This window comes from Xenopus tropicalis, chromosome 6, assembly GCF_000004195.4.
Source record: "Xenopus tropicalis strain Nigerian chromosome 6, UCB_Xtro_10.0, whole genome shotgun sequence".
In the NCBI taxonomy this organism is placed as follows: Eukaryota; Metazoa; Chordata; class Amphibia; order Anura; family Pipidae; genus Xenopus; species Xenopus tropicalis.
This window is the reverse complement of record NC_030682.2, coordinates 135,492,735-135,516,390: the sequence shown is the minus strand read 5'-3', so window position 1 is coordinate 135,516,390 and position 23,656 is coordinate 135,492,735. Positions and strand designations below refer to the sequence as shown.

Below are 23,656 nucleotides of genomic sequence, written 5' to 3'. Positions count from 1 at the left end.
AAGTACAGGTACTGTTTTATTATTACAGAGAAAAGAGAATCATTTAACCATTAAATAAACCCAATAGGGCTGTTCTGCCCCAATAAGGGGTAATTATATCTTAGTTGGGATCAAGTACAGGTAATGTTTTATTATTACAGAGAAAAGGGAATCATTTAACCATTAAATAAACCCAATAGGGCTGTTCTGCCCCAATAAGGGGTAATTATATCTTAGTTGGGATCAAGTACAGGTACTGTTTTATTATTTCAGAGAAAAAGGGAATCATTTTTAAAAATCTGAATTATTTGATTAAAATGGAGTCTATGGGAAATGGCTTTCCGTAATTAGGAACTTTCTGGATAATGGGTTACAGTAATGGCCTTTATACATAGAATTGTTATTCCTTGCTACATTCTTATATTTCCATTACAAATAACAAAATGTGATGATTGTTTTGTCTGTTTTTCAGGATTTATATATACTTGTGGTGGAACGTTAAAAGGATTGAATGGAACTATAGAAAGCCCAGGCTTCCCATATGGTTATCCAAATGGAGCAAACTGCACATGGGTAATAGTAGGCGAAGAACAGAACAGGATTCAGATAGCCTTTCAATCGTTTGCCTTGGAAGAAGAATATGATTATTTATCATTGTATGATGGACATCCTCATCCTACAAATTTTAGAACAAGGTAAGGGCGCAGGTCAATTACAAGCTTGGCTTATTCTGCTATGCTTGCTTAAGTTCAAGGCTATTTTATTGCATATGTATATATATATATATATATATATATATATATATAAAATCTAAATCTTATAAATATTGATGGTCAAAATAATTTGCCAGTCATAGGGGCACATTTACTAATCCATGAACGTCCGAAAAGCGTCCGAATGCGTTTTTTTTCATAATGATCAGTATTTTGCGACATTTTCGCGAATTGTCGCAAATTTTTCAAGCGCTCAATACGAAAAAGTTGCGACAATTCACAAAAGTCGTAATGGCTATGCAAAAGTCGCGACAATTCACGAAAGTCATAATGGCTATGAAAAAGTCGCAACAATTCACGAAAGTCGTAACGGTTACGAAAAAGTCGCAACAATTTACGAAAAAGTCGTAACGGCGACAAAAAAATCGCAAAAAATACGAAAAAGCCGCAAAATGTTAGTTTTCCAATCCAAATTTTTCTCATTCGGATTCGTGGATTAGTAAATCAGCCCCCTAGTTTCGCTGAGAATTTCTGTGTTTCGCCATTGGCTGATTTTTTCTCAAAACGTACGACAAAATTCACAAAAAAATTCACAGCACATCAAAAAATTCTCACCCGCTTCAAAAAAATTGTGGCGCGGGTAAAAAATGATGTACACAACAATTTTTTTTTTACGAGCTACATTTTCGCCATTTTGCGAATTTTTCACCAAAGCGTAACAGTACAGATTCGCTCATCGCTACTTATAAATCTATCTTTTCATGTGTTGGAAAGTTCCATTTGCAAGTTTGCTGAATTCCCAAACATACTTTGCTGGAATTTGTAGGAATCAATATCCCAGGTCTAATAATTTAACAGGCCGGCTGCATCTGTTCGAACAATATTGATATTTATCATTCTCCGTGCCTTCGGGATTTATTATCTCAAACCAGCAAAATGAAGCTGCTCTGGTATATTGAATTTGATTCAATAAGTATATTTATTGATGGAAATAACACTTTCCTTGCAGATCTATCAACATTAGATCAATTCAGAACAAATGGTTCTGCTTAATTCTGTTGCGATCAGATTAATTAATTGAAATGTTAAATCTCACATTTTTTTTTATTGACATTAGCAGATATAGTTTTAAGATTTACATTTATTTTAATTTTTAAATTTTGGTACTAGAGTGACTATTTGCATTTGAATGGTTATTTAAATGTATTGAAGAATTGTATTTGTTTGCATTGCTTACATTTGTGGTCATGTGGAATACTGTATATTCTGCCCCATTCATATCAGTAGATATTGGTGAAAACAAGTTTGAATACTCTATGGCAGTGATCCCCAACCAGTGGCTCAGGGGCAACATGTTGCTCCCCAACCCCTTGGATGTTGCTCTCAGTGCCCCCAAACCAGGGAGTTATTTTTGAATTCCTGACTTGGGGGCAAGTTTTGGTTGAATAAAAACAAGATTTCCTACCAAATAAAGCCCCTGTAAGCTGATAGGGTGCATAGAGGCCCCTAATAGCCAATCACAGTCCTTATTTGGCACCTCCATGAACTTTTATGGTGCTTGTGTTGCTCTCCAAGTCTTTTTACATTTGACTGTGGCTCACGAGTAAGAAAGGTTGGGGATCCCTGGTCTATGGCTTTACAGAAGGTTATATCTAAATGTATATATAACAATATAAAAACTTATAAAGCAGGTTCAGACTGGGAATCAATATAGGCCCTGTCATTTCAAATACACAGAGGGACAAACTGCCCCCAACCAGCCCAATAAGTAGTGTCTATCTATGGCACCTTACAGCAGCCCCTCTGGCATTTGCCACAATCCACAGATTGCCAGTCTGGGTCTGTTACAAATACAGGTATGGGATCCATTATCCGGAAACCTGATATCCAGATAGCTCCAAATTATAGAAAGACTGTCTCCCATAGACTCTATTTTAATCAAATAATTCAGATTTTTAAAATTGATTCCCTTTTTCTCTGTAAAATAAAACAGTACCTGTACTTGATCCCAACTAAGATATAATAACCCCTTATTGGGGGCAGAACAGCCCTATTGGGTTTATTTCATGGTTAAATGATTCCCTTTTCTCTGTAATAATAAAACAGTACCTGTACTTGATCCCAACTAAGATATAATAACCCCTTATTGGGGGCAGAACAGCCCTATTGGGTTTATTTAATGGTTAAATTATTCTCTTTTCTCTGTAATAATAAAACAGTACCTGTACTTGATCCCAACTAAGATATAATTACCCCTTATTGGGGGCAGAACAGCCCTATTGGGTTTATTTCATGGTTAAATGATTCCCTTTTCTCTGTAATAATAAAACAGTACCTGTACTTGATCCCAACTAAGATATAATTACCCCTTATTGGGGGCAGAACAGCCCTATTGGGTTTATTTAATGGTTAAATGATTCCCTTTTCTCTGTAATAATAAAACAGTACCTGTACTTGATCCCAACTAAGATATAATTACCCCTTATTGGGGCAGAACAGCCCTATTGGGTTTATTTAATGGTTAAATGATTCCCTTTTCTCTGTAATAATAAAACAGTACCTGTACTTGATCCCAACTAAGATATAATTACCTCTTATTGGGGCAGAACAGCCCTATTGGGTTTATTTAATGGTTAAATGATTCCCTTTTCTCTGTAATAATAAAACAGTACCTGTACTTGATCCCAACTAAGATATAATTACCCCTTATTGGGGGCAGAACAGCCCTATTGGGTTTATTTCATGGTTAAATGATTCCCTTTTCTCTGTAATAATAAAACAGTACCTGTACTTGATCCCAACTAAGATATAATTACCCCTTATTGGGGGCAGAACAGCCCTATTGGGTTTATTTAATGGTTAAATGATTCCCTTTTCTCTGTAATAATAAAACAGTACCTGTACTTGATCCCAACTAAGATATAATTACCCCTTATTGGGGCAGAACAGCCCTATTGGGTTTATTTAATGGTTAAATGATTCCCTTTTCTCTGTAATAATAAAACAGTACCTGTACTTGATCCCAACTAAGATATAATTACCCCTTATTGGGGCAGAACAGCCCTATTGGGTTTATTTAATGGTTAAATGATTCCCTTTTCTCTGTAATAATAAAACAGTACCTGTACTTGATCCCAACTAAGATATAATTACCCCTTATTGGGGCAGAACAGCCCTATTGGGTTTATTTAATGGTTAAATGATTCCCTTTTCTCTGTAATAATAAAACAGTATCTGTACTTGATCCCAACTAAGATATAATTACCCCTTATTGGGGGCAGAACAGCCCTATTGGGTTTATTTCATGGTTAAATGATTCCCTTTTCTCTGTAATAATAAAACAGTATCTGTACTTGATCCCAACTAAGATATAATTAATCTTTACTGGATTCAAAATACGGAAAGACCCCTTATCCGGAATACCCTTGGTCCCGAGCATTCTGGATAACGGGTCCTATACCTGTATATGACTTCAGTGCGCCAAGCATCTTCTTTCCATTGTGAATTGAGGGATTCTGAGACTTGAAGTCCAGAAAATCATATATTTTATCATACTTTTATCATATTGACAAAATATTGGATTGGTAACGCTGTGTCTGTTAGTAAAAATGTATTTGAAAGATTAACCAAGCAAACTTCTGCAGCATCAGATCAGAATCAGAACAATTAGCTGCAAAAATGTAAAACATATAGTCATCAAGAGCAAGTTGAACTTCCTAAAACATTTATGTATAATGTAAAAAGCAAACTGGATTTATAATAACCAGTCCTGAATACCTTAGATAATGTATTATACCAGGCAACTAGGTTTTAGCTGTTGTTATTCTAGTACAGTTTGAACAATAAAAAGTCCAACTCATCACTGTCTACTGCAATTTTGCCCTTTCTTATTAAGGAGACTTTAATGTGCAGTTTTGTGTGCTGTTGATTTGCCATTATAAGGCCAATGTTTTCCTTTGGCTGATAGCAAAAAAGAACCTATGGCTACAGGTTTAAAATCTATTAACACTAATAAGTGCTTCATTGATTCAAGGAGAAGTTCGAAGATTAGATAAATGAAGGTGAACCATGACCAGATGGTTTCTATAGATCTATGCTTGGGAAGCTTAGTTTGTGATGGGGGACTATTTTTAATCATCAAGGACTATTTGCAGTCTGGAACAGTGCCATTATTCAAAAAAGGCAATCTGTTGCCAGTTATAAAACTACAGACCTCTAAAAGTGCCTTAACTAATAGGGCTACTGGGCAAAGTATTAATGAGTGTTTTTTTTCTGGATTTCATTTTGACTGAAAAATACCAAGGCGCATTACAGGGCTCTGTGGCAAAAGATTATATGAACTTTATGTATTTATTTATAGAGTTGTATATTTTAGTCTTCATTGCTAAATAATTAGTCCATTCACTCGTTGTATTTGTTCATAGTATTTTGGTAATGGAGCCTTTCAGGAATTTGATTTGATAAGAGAATTCTCTTCTTTTTTTTTTTTCTGGTGAAATGTTTAAATAATTCAACCTTTATGTTTACTTTGAAATATGACATCTTCCTTGTAAAATATTAAAGAGCATCAGGTAATGGAAAATGTTTCGTGGAAGAGCACTTTGCCAGTCAACATGACATCAAGTTGTAATGATTGCATCTTAGTGAATATGGAACTCAGTTTTCAGTTTATGATAAAAACCAATAAAAGAAAAAACATATATTTTATGTAGACTATATATATGTATATATATATTAGTATAAAGTAGCATATTGGCTTATAATAGATGGGTCTTAAATGAATATACCAGGACAGTTTACAGAATGAAACTGTAGTACAGGTATAAGATCCATTATCCGGAAACTGTTTTCCAACAAGGTCTGAATTACCAGAAGACCATCTCCCATAAACCCCATTTTAATTGAATAATTCACATTTTTAAAAATAATTTTTCTTTTTCTCTGCAATAATAAAACAGTACCTGTACTTGATCCCAACTAAGATATAATTACCCCTTATTGGGGGCAGAACAGCCCTATTGGGTTTATTTAATGGTTAAATGATTCCCTTTTCTCTGTAATAATAAAACAGTACCTGTACTTGATCCCAACTAAGATATAATTACCCCTTATTGGGGGCAGAACAGCCCTATTGGGTTTATTTAATGGTTAAATGATTCCCTTTTCTCTGTAATAATAAAACAGTACCTGTACTTGATCCCAACTAAGATATAATTACCCCTTATTGGGGCAGAACAGCCCTATTGGGTTTATTTAATGGTTAAATGATTCCCTTTTCTCTGTAATAATAAAACAGTACCTGTACTTGATCCCAATTAAGATGTAATGAATCTTTATTGGAGGCAAAACACTCATGTTGGGTTTAATGAATGTTTTAGTAGGCTTAATGTATGGAGATCTAAATTAGAGAAAGACCCCTTATCTAGAAAACCCCAGGTCCCAAGCATTCTGGGTAACAGGTTCTTAACAGTACAACTATTTTGATGTATTAAAAATTGAGCCTGTCTCTATAATCTTCCTAGGGAGATTTTCTATATAAGAGGAAATAGTAAGGAAAGAAGCAATGGTCAAAACACAACTGGCTAAATAATCTAAGCCAGTTTTATTAAACCTACACTCCCACTGTCCTTGATTTAGTCCCTTTATTCGCGTTATTTTTGATTGGACCTAGCCTTAAAAATGATGCCTACTTCTGTGACCACTCATGTAGAAAAAAATTCAGGGTGCTGTAGATCCTATTATTAGCTTAGTCATCCCCTAGATCTTAGATATGCAAGGGCCAGTTCATTAAATGTCAGTGGTAATTTTTACCGACCAGTGCTCTCAGTAAAGGATTACTAACACTTTAAGATGTAACAATTTATTATTCATGCTGGAACACATACAATCATGTTTTTTTAAATCCTTTCTATAAACATGCAATATGCATTGAGGATCAAGACTTTAGACAGATAATTAGGGTTTTTACCTCTGCCGGCTTTATTAGCTGGGCAGGGAGTGTAGGTGACATCATGGGGGGCGGGACCGTGACATTGCAGAGCAGAAGTGGGCCGTGACATCTCGAGGGCGTGGCGATTGCCCGATCACCTCGTCAATGTTTCTGAGTCCTGCCTAGTTTCCCTAACTTGGGGAACCGGGCAGGAGTTTTTGACCCAGGCAGCCCTTCCAAAAACCGGCCTGTCCGGGTCAAAACCGGACAGGTGGCAACCCTACAGATAAAAGTGCTTGGCACTATCACTTCACAGAATGGTGCTGGACTGTTCAAGTTGAATACATTCTGAGAAACTGACTGGTATCAGCTTTAATGAATGTACAGGTATCAGACCCCTTATCCGGAAACCCATTATCCAGAAAGCTCCGAAGTACGGAAAGCCCGTCTCCCATAGACTCCATTTTAATCAAATAATTCAGAATTTTAAAACTGATTTCCTTTTTCTATGTAGAAATAAAACAGTACCTTGTAATTGATCCCAACTAAGATATAATTACCCCTTATTGGGGGCAGAACAGCCCTATTGGGTTTATTTAATGGTTAAATGATTCCCTTTTCTCTGTAATAATAAAACAGTACCTGTACTTGATCCCAACTAAGATATAATTACCCCTTATTGGGGGCAGAACAGCCCTATTGGGTTTATTTCATGGTTAAATGATTCTCTTTTCTCTGTAATAATAAAACAGTACCTGTACTTGATCCCAACTAAGATATAATTACCCCTTATTGGGGGCAGAACAGCCCTATTGGGTTTATTTAATGGTTAAATGATTCCCTTTTCTCTGTAATAATAAAACAGTACCTGTAATTGATCCCAACTAAGATATAAACAATCCTTATTGGATGCAAAACAATCCTATTGGGTTTAATTAATGTTTTATTGATTTTTTAGCAGACTTAAGGTATTGAGATCCAAATTACGGAAAGACCCCTTACCTGGAATACCCTTGGTCCCGAGCATTCTGGATAATTGGTCCTATACCTGTACTAATTTGCTTAAAAATGTCAGATTATCAGAAAAATGTTCCTGATAGGAAAGTAAAACAGATCAGACTGCTAGGAATCTTTCTGGATATCCAATTGTGATCAATGAAAGATTTACCCCATGAGTCAGACAAAAATAGATCCCAAGCTCTACACATGTAAGAAGGAAAGATGCGTTGTAAGCACAAGCTTATGTTACAGTTGACCGCATTGTCTATTTCTTTTTATTTTTTTACACAATGCACCTATTTATTTGGCAGTCAATAATTATGAGGGTCAATAATTCTGTACATTTTCAACACCTTGTTTTTATCAATTAAACTATAGATTTCATTTATATATCATTATATCTATTGATCGTAAGCTTCATTCATTATTATTATTATCTGTCAATAGCTAAGCATCTCCAAGCATTTCAAGCCTTGTGTCTCGGTTCATATATAATGTAGAAGCTCTGCTGGCTATGTTGATAGTCATCATCTATTTATCTATATTGTTATCTAAATTATTTATTTTTACACAGTGCAAAAGAAGGTATATTCACGGAAAAAATGCATTTTTTCACCATTTACTATGCATCAAAACTGTGACCAATCCGAAAATAAAAATGCATCATCTAAAAGCTGCCCGGGTTATGTAGAAGTCAACGGCAGCCGTCCTTTTTCAATTGGCCAATCTCTCTTTGCTTCATGCTTTTGAGGTTTTTTTTGGTTTTTTTTTTTAAGCTTTCATTTGTGAAACAAAGCAAAAAAGGCTGTTAATTAATAAATCAATTGGCATTCATAGTTTTAGAGAAAATGTTTGTGGTTCCAAAAACCTTGAAAACCATGAAAATGAGAATGTTGATAAATGGGCTTCTAAGTGCTTTAGTCAACAAATGTGTCTTGTTGATAGAAACATGGGGGAAGGCCAAGACAATAGGTATTTAAAGTGGGCTTTTAACATCTAATTTCATGGGTTATTGTGTTTGAAGGACAATAGGACTTTAATAGGAATGTAATAAGCTGCCTAAGCTTCCCTGAATTAAAAGCTGAACACACTAGGTTGACATTGTGTTGTGAATTATAGTCTAAAATTCAATAGGATTTTTTGTTAAAAGTACTTTATACTAATATAGAGAGGTTTACAAAAGATATGAATGGGACAGACTTAAGGGACCAGTGTGTGGGTATCAATGATAGCATATCTCTATATAGAAATATGCATATAAAGAAGTGTAAGAAATAACTCTGCTTAACTTGACTCTATTAAACTGACATGCCAACCAGTGTCAGACTGGGGTGCCAAGAGCCCATCAGAAAACCTTAGACCTTAGGCCCACTCTCCCCTTCTCTGGTTACTCACTTTCTTTAGTCTCTTAATTACCTCTTTTTATGTATCATCTATCCTTTCCTACATTTCTTCTGTTTCTTCTTATACAGAAGTGAGTAATGGCCATGGTATAGGCATACAAGTCAAATGGTTGGGTTAGCAGGAAGGCCCATGGACACCTAGGCCCACCAGGAGTTTTTCTGATATCCTGGTGGTCCAGTCCAACACTGGTACTAACCAAAAGGTAAAATGTTTTGGGGTGTATGTTCTTGAAGTGAGCCACTAGCTGGAGTATATTTCACCCTAGAGCAGGAGGATTATTTACAAAGACCCAGAGAACTTGAGTGAAACTGACATCAACAAACAAAGCAACTTTTCACAGGTATAGTTACTGGTACCTCAATGGATTAAAGCAGAAGATGTGTCCGCCAAATGTTGTGAACAAAAACTTACTGCATTCTAAGTTGGTGAATGTAGTAAGTGAGCTATAGCTGATTACTTAAATTAATGAGCAACTATTTATTAAATCCTTTGAGACTAATAAACCAATAATACCTCCTGGTACAGCAGTTGTAAAACAGAACAAATACTCATAAATATCTCCAGAAAGTATGAGTGCAAAACACATTAAAACATGCTCAGCAATTTTCCATTTAATTAATAATTTACAAAGCTATTTGCTCGGCGTGCATATTTAGTTATTCTAGTGACATCAGGATTGGTTGTATCTTCTAGTGCCTATGAATACTGATTATGGGGATGCCATTAGTTAAGAGCCCTGTACACCTTGTTTTTTTATTTTTTCTTTGTTTCAATCTAATACAGTATATACAGTATATATATATATAGTAAAACATTACCAGTGATGTTGCTCATAGCAGCCAATCAGATTTCTAACTGTTGAAATCTAATTGCTGGTTGGATACCCCATAGTGCTCTCTGCCAGTCCACATGCGGTGTTACCTAAGCTGCATTTGTTGCAGGATGACTAGATGCCACTATGGTTTTCAGCTCTCTTAGATCTCCTATGTTATGGTCTTGTGTGATATGATCTCCTAGAGATTACTGGAAGATGCAACCAGTACTGCTATGCCGCAGTGATCCCCAACCAGTGGTTTGTGAGCAACATGTTGCTCACCAACCCCTTGGATGTTGCTCCCAGGGGCCTCAAAGTAGGTGCTCATTTTTGAATTTCTGGCTTGGGGGCAGGTTTTGGTTGCATAAAACGCAGTGTAAAGCCAAACAGAGCCTTCTATTGGCTTCCAGTCCACACAGGAGCTACCAAATAGCCAATTATAGCTCTATATTTGCACCCCCAGGAACTTTTTTCATGCTTGTGTTGCTCCCAAACACGTTTTCCATTTGAATGTGGCTCCTGGGTATAAAAGGTTGGGGATCCCTGTGCTATGGTATGGCCTTGTCTAGTATAAAATTAAGGGAGAGATTTACCAGTGGTCTATTTTGGGTTTTTTTTGTTTGTTTTTTACCATTCAAGTTTTTTTTAGCATAAAAAAACTCAAATTCGAGTTATGGTTCAAAAACGTAAATGTCTAGTATTTATAAAGTGCAAAAAGTAAAAATTTGCTATCTTAAAGCTTGCGAGTTTCTATAGAAGTCAATGGGAGTTGTCCTACGCAAAGTCAAGCTATATTTTCAATTCCTGTTTTTAGAGCAACTTTATTGATCGTTAAACAATTAGTAGAAGCCTTATGATGCCTTCAAACCCAACTTGAATGCTTGTATATTTAACAACCACCTGGAAATATTTTGTAAGGTAATTAGTTTGCTGTTATTTATCTAAAAATATTCCCATTTGTGTTTACACAGTACATTAAATCTTGCGCTAAATATGTGAACCTTTTTATTTTAGTGCCATTAGTAAAACATTATTGTATTGCATTTTAAATATTTAATGCAAAAGTGACAGGTAATGCTTAATGCACTATAATTTATAATTTATTAAAAAAAAATAATAGACAAATGTAGTCAGCCAGCTGCAGAATATAAACCATCTACTAGGACAAGAGAATAAACTATTTGTATTACCTGATCCAGTAAAGGGAAGCCCAGTATTACTACTTGCATTATCAGAGCCACTAAAAGAAAAGTTAGTATTTTATGTCTTTTGAGGCTGTCGAAACAGGGCATTTTGTCAAATATGTTGGTGGAGAGGTGTCTAAATCCACCCGTGCAAATATACCAGTTTTACTTGCCAGACAGCTTATATTAAAGCCAATGGTTGGGGTACAAAAAACTCTCATTTGAAAAAAAATGCAAAAAAAGTTAAAAAGACATCCAATACATTAGTTTACAAAATATTTACATATTTTCCAAGTATTTTATAACAGCAATGGACCATTTTTGTCAGGGCCTGTTTGGGTTTTGGGTTTGTAGTCAGGACCAAGGAGAAAGCTAGAGTTCAGGGAAACAAATAGTTCCAAACATGGTATCAGACCGGTTAAAGAGTTTCAAAGTGAATATAGTTACATAGTTACATAGGGTTAAAAGAAGACCATCAAGTTGAGTCCATCAAGTTCAACCCTTCCAAGTAAACCCAGCACCCACTACCTATACTTACATAGTAACATAGTAACATAGTAAGTTGGGTTGAAAAAAGACGTACGTCCATCAAGTTCAACCATAATGCCTATATATAACCTGCCTAACTACTAGTTGATCCAGAGGAAGGCAAAAAAACCCCATCTGAAGCCTCTCTAATTTGCCACAGAGGGGAAAAAATTCCTTCCTGACTCCAAGATGGCAATCGGACCAGTCCCTGGATCAACTAGTACTAAGAGCTATCTCCCATACCCCTGTATTCCCTCACTTGCTAAGAATCCATCCAGCCCCTTCTTAAAGTTATATAATGTATCAGCCAGCACGACTGATTCGGGGAGGGAATTCCAGAACTTCACAGCTCTCACTGTAAAAAATCCTTTCCGAATGTTTAAATGGAACCTCCCTTCTTCTAAACGGAGTGGGTGCCCTCGTGTCCGTTGGAAGGACCTACTGGTAAATAAAACATTAGAAAGGTTATTATATGATCCCTTTATATATTTATACATAGTTATCATGTCACCTCTTAAGCGCCTCTTCTCCAGTGTAAACAGACCCAACTTGGCCAGTCTTTCCCCATAACTGAGACTTTCCATACCCTTTACCAGCTTAGTTGCCCTTCTCTGGACCCTCTCTAACTCAGTAATGTCCCGTTTGAGCACTGGAGACCAAAACTGAACAGCATATTCTAGATGGGGCCTTACCAGCGCTCTGTAAAGGGGAAGAATAACCCCCTCCTCCCGTGAATCTATACCCCTTTTAATACAGCTCAAAACCTTGTTTGCCCTTGCAGCTGCTGCCTGGCATTGCTTGCTACAGCCAAGTTTATTATCTACAAGGACTCCAAGGTCCTTCTCCATTATGGATTTGCCTAGTGCAGTCCCATTAAGGGTATACGGGGCTTGCATGTTTTTACATCCCAGGTGCATGACCTTACATTTATCCACATTAAATCTCATCTGCCACTTAGCTGCCCAGATTGCCAGTTGGTCAAGATCCTGCTGCAGGGATGTCACATCCTGGATAGAATTGACTGGTCTGCAGAGTTTTGTGTCATCAGCAAACACTGATACATTACTCATAATACCCTCCCCTAAGTCATTTATGAACAAATTAAACAAAAGTGGACCCAGTACAGAACCCTGAGGGACCCCACTGAGGACCTTATTCCAAGTAGAGAATGTACCATTAACAACCACCCTCTGTACCCGATCCTGTAGCCAGTTTTCTATCCATGTGCAAACGGCTTCACTAAGACCAATAGACCTTAGCTTAGAAAGCAGTCGTTTGTGGGGAACGGTATCAAATGCTTTGGCAAAATCCAAATAGATGATATCTACTGCATCCCCACTGTCCAGCTTCTTACTTACCTCATCATAAAAAGCAATTAAATTGGTCTGACATGACCTGTCCTTCATAAAGCCATGCTGATTACTGCTCATAATGCCATTCTCCACTACATAATTTTGAATGTGATCCCTTAACAAGCCTTCAAATAACTTGCCCACCACGGATGTCAAACTTACAGGCCTATAATTGCCAGGCTGAGATCTTACTCCCTTTTTAAATATGGGAATGACATTCGCCTTCTTCCAATCCCTAGGTACCATACCTGATGAAAGAGAGTCTGAGAATATCAGAAACAAGGGCCACTGCAATTCTGCCCCTAGCTCTCTCAGTACCCGAGGGTGTATTCCATCTGGCCCAGGTGCCTTGTTTACATTTATCGTGTGTAACCCTTTAAGCACCATATCCTGTGCCAACCACTGTGTAGTTGGAGCTGAGGCAACAGTGCAGCTATTGGGTGGGACTTGGCCCACTGGCTCCTCTACTGTATACACAGAAGAAAAGAACTGGTTAAGCACATCTGCCTTTTCTGTATCCGCTGTAACCATATTGTTATTATAACTCAATGGGGCCACACCCTCAACCTGCATCTTTTTACTATTAATATACTTAAAAAACTTTTTGGGGTTAGTCTTGGCCTCGGCCGCGATGCGCTCCTCATTTTCTATCTTTGCCTTCCGGATTGCTGTTTTACAACACTTGTTATAGTGTTTATATTCATTAAACGCAGCTACTGTCCCCTCTGACTTATATTTCTTAAAAGCTTTCCTTTTTCTCCCTATTAACTTCTTTACCTCAGAGTTAAGCCACATAGGGTGATTCTTAACACTTCTACTTTTTCTTATTATTTTTCTTACCAATCTATACACTCACATACATAAACTATATATACAACCCCTAATACTGACTGTAGATATTAGTATCACAATAGCCTTGGATATTCTGCTTGTTCAAGAACGCATCCAGGCCCCTCTTCAAGGCATTAACAGAATCTGCCATTACCACATCTCTAGGAAGGGCATTCCCCAACCTCACTGCCCTCACCGTGAGGAACCCCCTACGCTGCTTCAAATGGAAGCTCCGTTCCTCTAATCTAAAGGGGGGGCCTCTGGTGCGTTGATCACTTTTATTGGAAAACACAACACCCCCTATCTGTGTATAATCCCCCCTTATGTTATTGTACAGGGTAATCATGTCCCCTCGCAAGCACCTTTTTCCCAGAGAAAACAACCCCAACCCTGACAGTCTAACCTCATAGCTTAACCCTTCCATCCCCTTTACCAGTTTAGTTGCAGTCTCTGCACTCTCTCCAGTAGAGATGTAGCGAACTGTTCGCCGGCGAACTAATTCGCGCGAACATTGGGTGTTCGCGAACGCGGAAATTCACGAACTTTTGGCGATGTTCGCCACTTTGGGTTCACCGCGTTTTTTTCTTTGCGCCGCGTTTTTTCGCCTCGGTTTTTTCCGCTGCGTTTTTTCGCTTCGGTTTTTCGCCTTTGAGTATACATAGGAATAGCTTGCGGTTTTTTTTTTTGGCATTATTTTTTGGCGTCTTTTTTTTTGGCGTTATTTTTGGCGTTTTTTTTTTTTGGCGTCTTTTTTGGCGTTTTTTTTACAAAGTATTTTTCAGAGATATTTTTGCTTGATCCCCCTCCTGCATGCCACTGTCCAGGTCGTGGCACCCTTTAAACAACTTTAAAATCAGTTTTCTGGCCAGAAATGGCTTTTCTAGGTTTTAAAGTTCGCCTTCCCATTGAAGTCTATGGGGTTCGCAAAGTTTGCGAATATTCTCGAGTTTTGCCGAAAGTCCGCGAACGGGTCCGTGAACATTTTTGGTGATGTTCGCTACATCCCTACTCTCCAGCTCATTAATATCCTTGTTAAGGACTGGAGCCCAAAACTGCACCGAATTTCCAGGCACAGGTCGGTTCAGGCAGGAAACTGCAAAGTCAGGATCAGGCAAAAGAGTCTGAAACTAGAATTACAGTCCAAGAAAGTAATTTAGAGTGCACACAGGAACTTCCAAGAAAAGTCCTTTATTCGAGCATTGAACACATTTTTGTGCCAAAATGTAGTGTTGCGGCCATCGACACCATCTTGAAAATTAAGCCAAGCACTCTTAACCAGAGTGCACCTGACAATTTTGAAGTAATAAATGCATGACAGGGTATATAACCGTGTTTTAAATGTTTTTAAACTCTAATGCCATGATCCCCAACCAGAGGCTTGTGGCCAACATGTTGCTTACAAAGCCCTTGGCTGTTGCTCCCAGTGGTCTCAAAGAAGGTGCTCATTTTTTTATTTCTGCCTTGGGGTCAAGTATTGGAAGCATAAGGACCATGGGTACTGCCAAACAGAGACTCCTGTAGTCTGCCAGTCCCCATTGGGCTACTAAATAGCCAATCACAGCCTTTATTGGTCACCCCCTAGGAACTTTTTATATTTTTTAATTTATATTTAAATGTTGCTCACAGGTCAAAAAGGTTGGGGACCCCTGCTCTAATTTGTTTTAATATATGTTACATAGCGTACTGTTCCAGAATAGAACAGGTACTCTGTTGCACTTTTTTAGAAGAGAGAAGAAATTAATTTGAATCTCTATTAATACTGTTAAACGGACTTCATTGCCTTTAAAAAAAGAAATATTCATGTCTTCTGCTGTTCCTTTAGCTTTTGTCATGTGTCTCCCATTCCTGTCTGGTTCTCTGTCCATCAACTGCTCTACTTGTGATCCCCTTTCTTACCCTTTGCATCACTCTTATGTCTGCTGCCTTGCAGTGCCAATACTGCTGGAGGCGGCACTCAGCAATCAGCTCAATGCCTGTTAGAAGATTGGGTTGCTCTATTAAATAACTAGAAAGGTTTTGTTGAGTAGCACTGATCTCCAGAGAATGCTGATATGTATTTAAATACTATTTTTTAATTTAAGTTTAAAACAATACATAAATACAAATAACATCTACATAATTATGGTATACTGTGATTACATATGTACATTTTTAACCAGAATAATATCTTGGTTAAGAGTTTATTGGGGGCAATTATTTAAAATGACAGAACTTATGCAATAAGTTATTTTTATAAAAAAAATTGTTATGCTGCCATAAATAGCATTGAACTATTTCAATAATTGCAGCTGGATGATTAAAATTGACTTCCTTACCTTTAATACCTCTAATAATTTTTATTCTAATAGAATGTTTGGCTAAAATTAATTGGACTAATTCAAGGTATAGAATGAACCAAGAAGAGGAGGGGTTTAAATAAGGATTACAAGTAAATAGAAAACTCAAAGTCATTGCCAGAACTAATGCATAATAGAACTAGAGAGAATCCAAAGAGAATGGGAAAAAAAAACGAAAGCATTTACGGACAATAGTATGATAGTGATAGTGTGGCTCCATTAAATAATGGAAATAATGTGGGTATAAAGGATATAAAAAAAGCAAATGTGCTTAATTGTTCTTTTCTTATTATTGTTTCAAGACCCACCCATTAGGGGCATCCATTAGGGAATTTTAGTCCTTAAGTCGGACCTTATATATATCATAAATTGGCTATACAATAACTTCTGGAGACTGGTGTTTTAAGGTGGCCATACATGGGTAGATTTCAGCTGCCAATTTGGGTCTTTCGGACCAATTTGACAGCTTATCTTCTCGAGTATGGGCAACCCCGCTGGACTTACTCGACCAATATCTGGCCTAAAATTGGTGAGATCTCCATCGACCAGGTTGGATTGGGTCCTCGGTCCAACGCCTCATTAACCATCCTCCTAGGGCCAAATGATTGAATTAGGTCAATATTGCACACCTTAGGTGGCCATATCAGAAGAAGACAAATTAATCTTACCATTTATGGCCACCTTAATTCACTGTAAGATGGGAAAAAGTGTTGGTACTAATACTTATAGTTTATGCTTAAAGTAAGGACGAGCCCATTTAAGATTCTGCATCAAGTTAGCAAATGTTTTCCTTTCAGAGACATCTACTTAGACAGGTATTATTATAGTCATAGGTTGATAAGTCAACAAGCCCATATCCAGAAAGCTGTCTGTCTGTCTGTGTCTATCTTTGCTCCTTGTAAAAGGCTTCACATGAAAGAAATGGATGGGTAGCTAGCTAGACAGACAGACAGACAAATAAATAGGTAGCTATTTCTTTGTCTGTCTGTCTGTCTGTCTGTCTAGCTAGCTACCCATCCAGTTCTTTCATGTGAAGCCTTTTACAAGGAGCAAAATTCCCACAAGTAGAAACAATTAGCACATTAAACTCTTTGCAGTTTTGGGTTTTACATGATTTGTATCTTAGATGTTTTCTATATTAAACAAGGTTAACATTTTAAATAAATTTGGATATTCCTACATAATGACTGTGGTTGATGGCAGTTGTATTTCTACTGCCAATGGATATCCCTGGGTTAAAAGATGTTATACTTAAGCTAGTGTAATTAATAGTCAATAAATGAGTGCTCAATTTAAAGTAGAGTTTAGCTTGGCTATTACAAGAAGCCATAATTGATCAGTGGCTGTTAATGGATGAAATCACTCTTGAAGAGACCCATGAACATTTCCTTTCATTTATTATACATAGATTTATTCTTGTAAAGAATTTGTGCATCAAGCTTTAAGTGCATGTACATACACATACATAGAGATTAAAGAATATATTTTAACTTGGGTTAGTTGTATTTTAGATCTGCATAGTTATAGTGTTTATATACTCACCAATTATGGATTCTGAAACAAAATGCTAATTTTATACCTCGAGTAAAATATGGGTATTGCCATGTCTTAAAGGAGAAGGAAAGGAAAAACTAAGTAAGCTTAGAGTCCTCTATCAAAAGAAACACAGGATTTCTTGTCTCCTTTTTTGTAAACATGTTCTTTGGTATCTAACTTCCTCTCTCAGAAAAAAATCCTTCATTCCTGGGTCCAGAGTCTGCGCAGTTCTTTCCTCTCCCCTCTCCTGCTCCCCCTTCCCATAAGGATTCATAAAACTCACTCTCCCCACCCCTAGGAAAGTGTAATCTGAGCTATAACGGCTAGAGCTGCTGCAGGAAGACCAAGCTAAAAAGGCAGCTGCAATCTTAAACAAACGGAGGAAGCTTCTAGGGCTCTTTACTCAGGTATGGTAATGGTTTCTGCAGTATAAATATAGCATTCTAGGTGGCACTAATGTGGTGAATCCATTGGCAATAAAATGTCAAAATGACTTTCCTTCTCCTTTAAATATGAGTTTAGCTCAAAGTTTGTTGTTCTGTAAAACTAAAGATGAATTCTTTAGAGTGATAGGGTAAAACTTTGAGCCAAAATGAGGATTTGAATCAATAAAAAGGATAAACAGACATGTTTTACCACTGTGAGTTGAGTAAATGTATGTAATATTTTGGGGGTTTATTTTGATATAAATTATATGGCCGTTTTCTTTTTAGTATTTCGGCATAACCTGTTCTTGCCATGAAATAGTAATTTTATTGATTTAACAAAACATTATTCCATAATTAAAATCCATAATATTTTATTCTTAACTTTCCCTTTCTTTGTTCCATTGATCAATAGTGATGTAGCGAACATCGCCAAAAATGTTCGCGAACCCGTTCGCGGACTTTCGCCAAAACTCGCGAATATTCGCAAACTTTGCGAACCCCATAGACTTCAATGGGAAGGCGAACTTTAAAACCTAGAAAAGCCATTTCTGCCCAGAAAACTGATTTTAAAGTTGTTTAAAGGGTGCCACGACCTGGACAGTGGCATGCAGGAGGGGGATCAAGGGCAAAAACTTCTCTGAAAAATACTTTGTAAAAAAAACGCCAAAAAATAACCGCCAAAAAATAACGCCAAAAAAAAAAACGCAAGCTATTCCTATGTATATGCAAAGGCGATAAAACGATGCGAAAAAATGCGGCGGAAAAACCAAGGCGGAAAAAACGCGGCGCAAAAAAAAAACGCGGCGAACCCAAAACAGCGAACATCGGCAAAAGTCCGCGAATTTGCAGACTCGCGAACACCCGATGTTCGCGAGAATTAGTTCGCCGGCGAACAGTTCGCTACATCTCTATTGATCAAAATCATTTTAAGATTCTGAACAAAGGCACAAAGAAAGAGAAAGATAAGAATACAATTGTGGATTCTAATTCAAATCTGATGGATACATCAATATGCAGTCCATAGATAGAGATGTAGCGAACTGTTCGCCGGCGAACGAATTCGCGCGAACATCGGGTGTTCGCAATTTGGGTTTGCCGCGGTTTTTTTCCGCTGCGTTTTTTCTCGGCCTAAAAATGCTGGACAAACCACACATGGCGTTTTCAGCCTAGTACTGGTGTAAGCAAATCCCGTTTCCATGGTGCTAATAGTGCGAAATAGCAAAAAACGCTGCGTATTTCCGCTAGGTCTGCCAGCTGCCTTTGCGGTTTTACGCAACGCTGTGTCAACAAAGTATTTTTCAGAGAAATTTTTGCCCTTGATCCCCCTCCTGCATGCCACTGTCCAGGTCGTGGCACCCTTTAAACAAATTTAAAATCAGTTTTCTGGCCAGAAATGGCTTTTCTAGGTTTTAAAGTTTGCCTTCCCATTGAAGTCTATGGGGTTCGTAAAGTTCGTGAATATTCGCGCTTTTTGGCGTAAGTTCGCGAACGGGTTCGCAAACTTTTTTTTGAGGTTCGCTACATCCCTATCCATATATGCAAAGTGGGACCTTAATCTTCTGTTCATGTTGGATAAATGTTGCTAAGATGCCCACAGTTTAATTGAATATTTTGTTTTCTAAAAGCATGGGGAAGTAATTGTGAATATATAGGGGCTGATTTACTTACCCACGAACGGGTCGAATGGAGTCCGATTGCGTTTTTTTCGTAATGATCGGTACTTTGCGATTTTTTCGTATGTTTTGCGATTTTTTCGGATTCTTTACGAATTTTTCGGATCCAATACGATTTTTGCGTAAAAACGCGAGTTTTCCTATCCATTACGAAAGTTGCGTAAAAAGTTGCGCATTTTGCGTAGCGTTAAAACTTACGCGAAAAGTTGCGCATTTTTCGTAGCGTTAAGTTTTAACGCTACGCAAAATGCGCAACTTTTTACGCAACTTTCGTAATGGATACGAAAAACTCGCGTTTTTACGCAAAAATCGTATTGGTAACGAAAAATTCGTACAGAATCCGAAAAAATCGCAAAACATACGAAAAAGTCGCAAAATGTTCGTTTTCAAGTCGGAACTTTTCCAATTCGGGTCGGATTCGTGGGTTAGTAAATCAGCCCCATAGTGTATCTTAGCCCCACATGCTTGTGACTTACATGGCATCTTGTAGGAAGACTCACTCCATATTTACTACTAGGCGCACAAAAACTCTTCAGAAAATGAAACATTTGTGGTTTTCGTGTTCTACTCATTTTTGTTCACATTTTAATTCATTTGTGCTTTTTTGGATCTTTTAAAAATTAACTAGACATTCATAGGTTTAGTGGAAATTAGTTTCTTTTGTGGTTTCAAAATATCTAAAACCACTAAAATCAGAGAACTGATAAATCTGCCCTTAGTTTTCAAATATTTTCCTTTTATAAGTTTCAAAACTTCTTTTCGCCTTCTTATGTGGAAGCACGTTCTACATTTGAATAAATCTCCAGAGAACTTTTGGGTGGATGTACAGGAGCCATTTGGAATAGAAAAATCTTAAGGGTAAATAGCAGACGGTGATTCATTTTCTTAACACGTACTTAACTTTTCCATATTTCCTTCTATCCCTCATTCACATTTAACACCTATCTATTAAAATATTAAAGCAATGGCTACTTCTTGCTAATGCTAGCATGCATAATGCTTTTGATCATATTTCTCCTTCAAGGTATCCTGGTAATATATTATTAGGTCTATCTTAGAATTGTAAGAATATTCGCTAAATAACTGCAGATGGTTACTGTTGACTGATCAAAAAAAAAATAAAAATAACATTTGTTGTAGACACGGAATGTAGTAAACAACAAATAACAAGATGTAGCTAAGTAGAAAAAACCTTTAGGGGAAATTGTACATAGAAAGGCATGTAAAAAGATGCATTGTACTATATTTTCAGTGTTTACAACCTGAACTTAGTTACATTGTTAAGTTGGGTTGAAAATAAGACCAAATCCAACAAACTCAACCCCTCCAAATGAATCCCAGCACACATAAACCTATTCTGACCTATCTATGCACTCCCATACATAAAGTATATATACCAACATCAATACTAACTGTAGATTTTAGTATCACAATAGCCTTGGATACTATGCTTGTTCAAGAGCTCATCCAAGTCCCTCGTATAGGCTGCACTGAGTCCTCTATCAAAAGAAACACAGGATTTCTTGTCTCCTTTTTTGTAAACATATTCTTTGGTATCTAACTTTCTCTCTCAGAAAAAAACCTTCACAAGCATGCAGAAGGTTCCTTTTGGTGCCAAAAATGTAGCTGTGTTTGGCTGTTTGGTAGCCCCTATGTGTTTGACGGTACACATGTCTGATGCAGCTAAAGCTTGCCTTCAAGACAAAATTTCTATAGTAAGCACCTGCTTTGAGGCCACTGGGAGCAACATCCAAGGGGTTGGTGAGCAACATGTTGCTCTAGAGCAGTGGTTCACAACCTCGTAATGCCGCGACCCTTTAATACAGTTCCTCATGTTGTGGTGACCCCCAACCATAAAATTATTCCTGAGACCATCAGAAATATGTGTTTTCCGATGGTCTTAGGCGACCCCTGTGAAAGGGTCGTTCGACCCCCAAAGGGGAACCGACCCACAGCTTGAGAACCGCTGCTCTAGAGCCACTGGTTGGGGATCACTGCCCTGGTGAATCGGGGGCCTAAGGTAAAATCCCAATGTCACCTTGGCTTGGTTTTAAGTATGTATCCAAGAACAACAAATATAACATATGTGATTAATCAAATATTTGTTATTTTTTTAAATAGCATTTTTATAGATATATATGCTAGTGATTTTTGCTACCAGCATTGAACTGTGCCAAGCAGCCACATAACATTCGCTTCTGACCCTGCCTATTTCTTTTTCAAGGTATATTAGTTAAAATTTGGCATAAAACAGTGTGCAGTCAATTGCATTTTCTAAATGATTTTCATCTATTTAGCAGGTGTGCCATAATGAAGCAGACACTGTGTGCTGGGTTAGTTATAACAAATGATCTTTAAATTGACCTACAGCCCATTTCCTTCTGTCAATCTCATTGAAAAAGTACAGGTGGTATGAATCAGCGCTAGTCTGGCTTTTCCAGTCTTGATACAACACGAGTAGCGATATTGCTTTCTTATGCACAGCATATGTAATTACTTCACTTTATCCAACCTGAATGTGTTCCAAGACAGATTGCATACACTTAGAAGAAAACAGGAAATATTTTACCAGGTTAACCCACCACTTTCAGTTGAATTGGGACATATTCTTGATTGTTTACTCATCATTTTGCTGCTTTGTGGGCATTGAAAGGAAAAAGTGATATATGGAAACATCCAGGCATGTTAGGGTCTATAAACCCATTTTCTTTAGAACAGATCTTGACCCACCACAAGCTGTTTCTGTTTTTTGGACATTCTCATGCCTAGAAGTGCAATAAAACAGGAAATATTCTACCAGGTTAACCCACCACTTTCAGTTGAATTGGGACATATTCTTGATTGTTTACTCATCATTTTGCTGCTTTGTGTGCATTGAAAGGAAAAAGTGATATATGGAAACATCCAGGCATGTTAGGGTCTATAAACCCATTTTCTTTAGAACAGATCTTGACCCACCACAAGCTGTTTCTGTTTTTTGGACATTCTCATGCCTAGAAGTGCAATAAAACAGGAAATATTTTACCAGGTTAACCCACCACTTTCAATTGAATTGGGACATATTCTTGATTGTTTACTCATCATTTTGCTGCTTTGTGGGCATTGAAAGGAAAAAGTGATATATGGAAACATCCAGGCATGTTAGGGTCTATAAACCCATTTTCTTTAGAACAGATCTTGACCCACCACAAGCTGTTTCTGTTTTTTGGACATTCTCATGCCTAGAAGTGCAATAAAACAGGAAATATTTTACCAGGTTAACCCACCACTTTCAGTTGAATTGTGACATATTCTTGATTGTTTACTCATCATTTTGCTGCTTTGTGGGCATTGAAAGGAAAAAGTGATATATGGAAACACATCCAGGCTAGTGATGGGCAAAATGTTTCGCCAGGCATGGATTCGCGGCGAATTTCCGCGTTTCGCCATTGGCGGATTGTTCCGCGGAATGGGTGAAAACATTTGCCCCGGAAAAATTTGCCGCACGTCCAAAAATTGTCACTGGCGTCAAAAAAGAATAGTCGCGGGCGTCAAAAGAATAGCCGTGCAACGAAATAATAGCCGCGGGTGACAAAATAGTTGCCGCGGGCGACAAAATAATAGCCGCGGGCGACGAAACAATAGCCGTGTGACAAAATAATAGTTGCGGGCGACAATTTTTTTTGTCGCACGACATTTTTGCCGTTTCGCAAATTTTTCGCCGTTTCTCGAATCTTTTGAAAGATCTGCGAATTTTTCGGTGAAGCGAAACGGAACAGATTCGCTCATCACTAATCCAGGCATGTTAGGGTCTATAAACCCATTTTTTTGCCAGATCTTGACCCACTGCAAGCTGTTTCTGTTTTTTGGACATTCTCATGCCTATAAGTGCAATAAAACAGAAAATATTTTACCAGGTTAACCCACCACTTTCAGTTGAATTGTGACATATTCTTGATTGTTTATTGTTA

The 23,656-nt window shown here is 37.5% G+C and overlaps 1 protein-coding gene across 1 annotated transcript in view; it reads left to right on the top strand.

Annotated features, from left to right (window-relative positions):
- The first annotated feature begins 344 nt into the window (after window positions 1-344).
- csmd3 (CUB and Sushi multiple domains 3) overlaps window positions 345-23,656 on the top strand; it is a 657,789-nt gene continuing 634,477 nt past the window's right edge. The window contains exons 1-2 of the mRNA XM_018094906.2: window positions 345-354; window positions 452-674. Of these exons, the coding sequence (XP_017950395.2) occupies window positions 345-354; window positions 452-674 (233 nt within the window). The remainder of the gene's footprint in view (window positions 355-451; window positions 675-23,656) is intronic.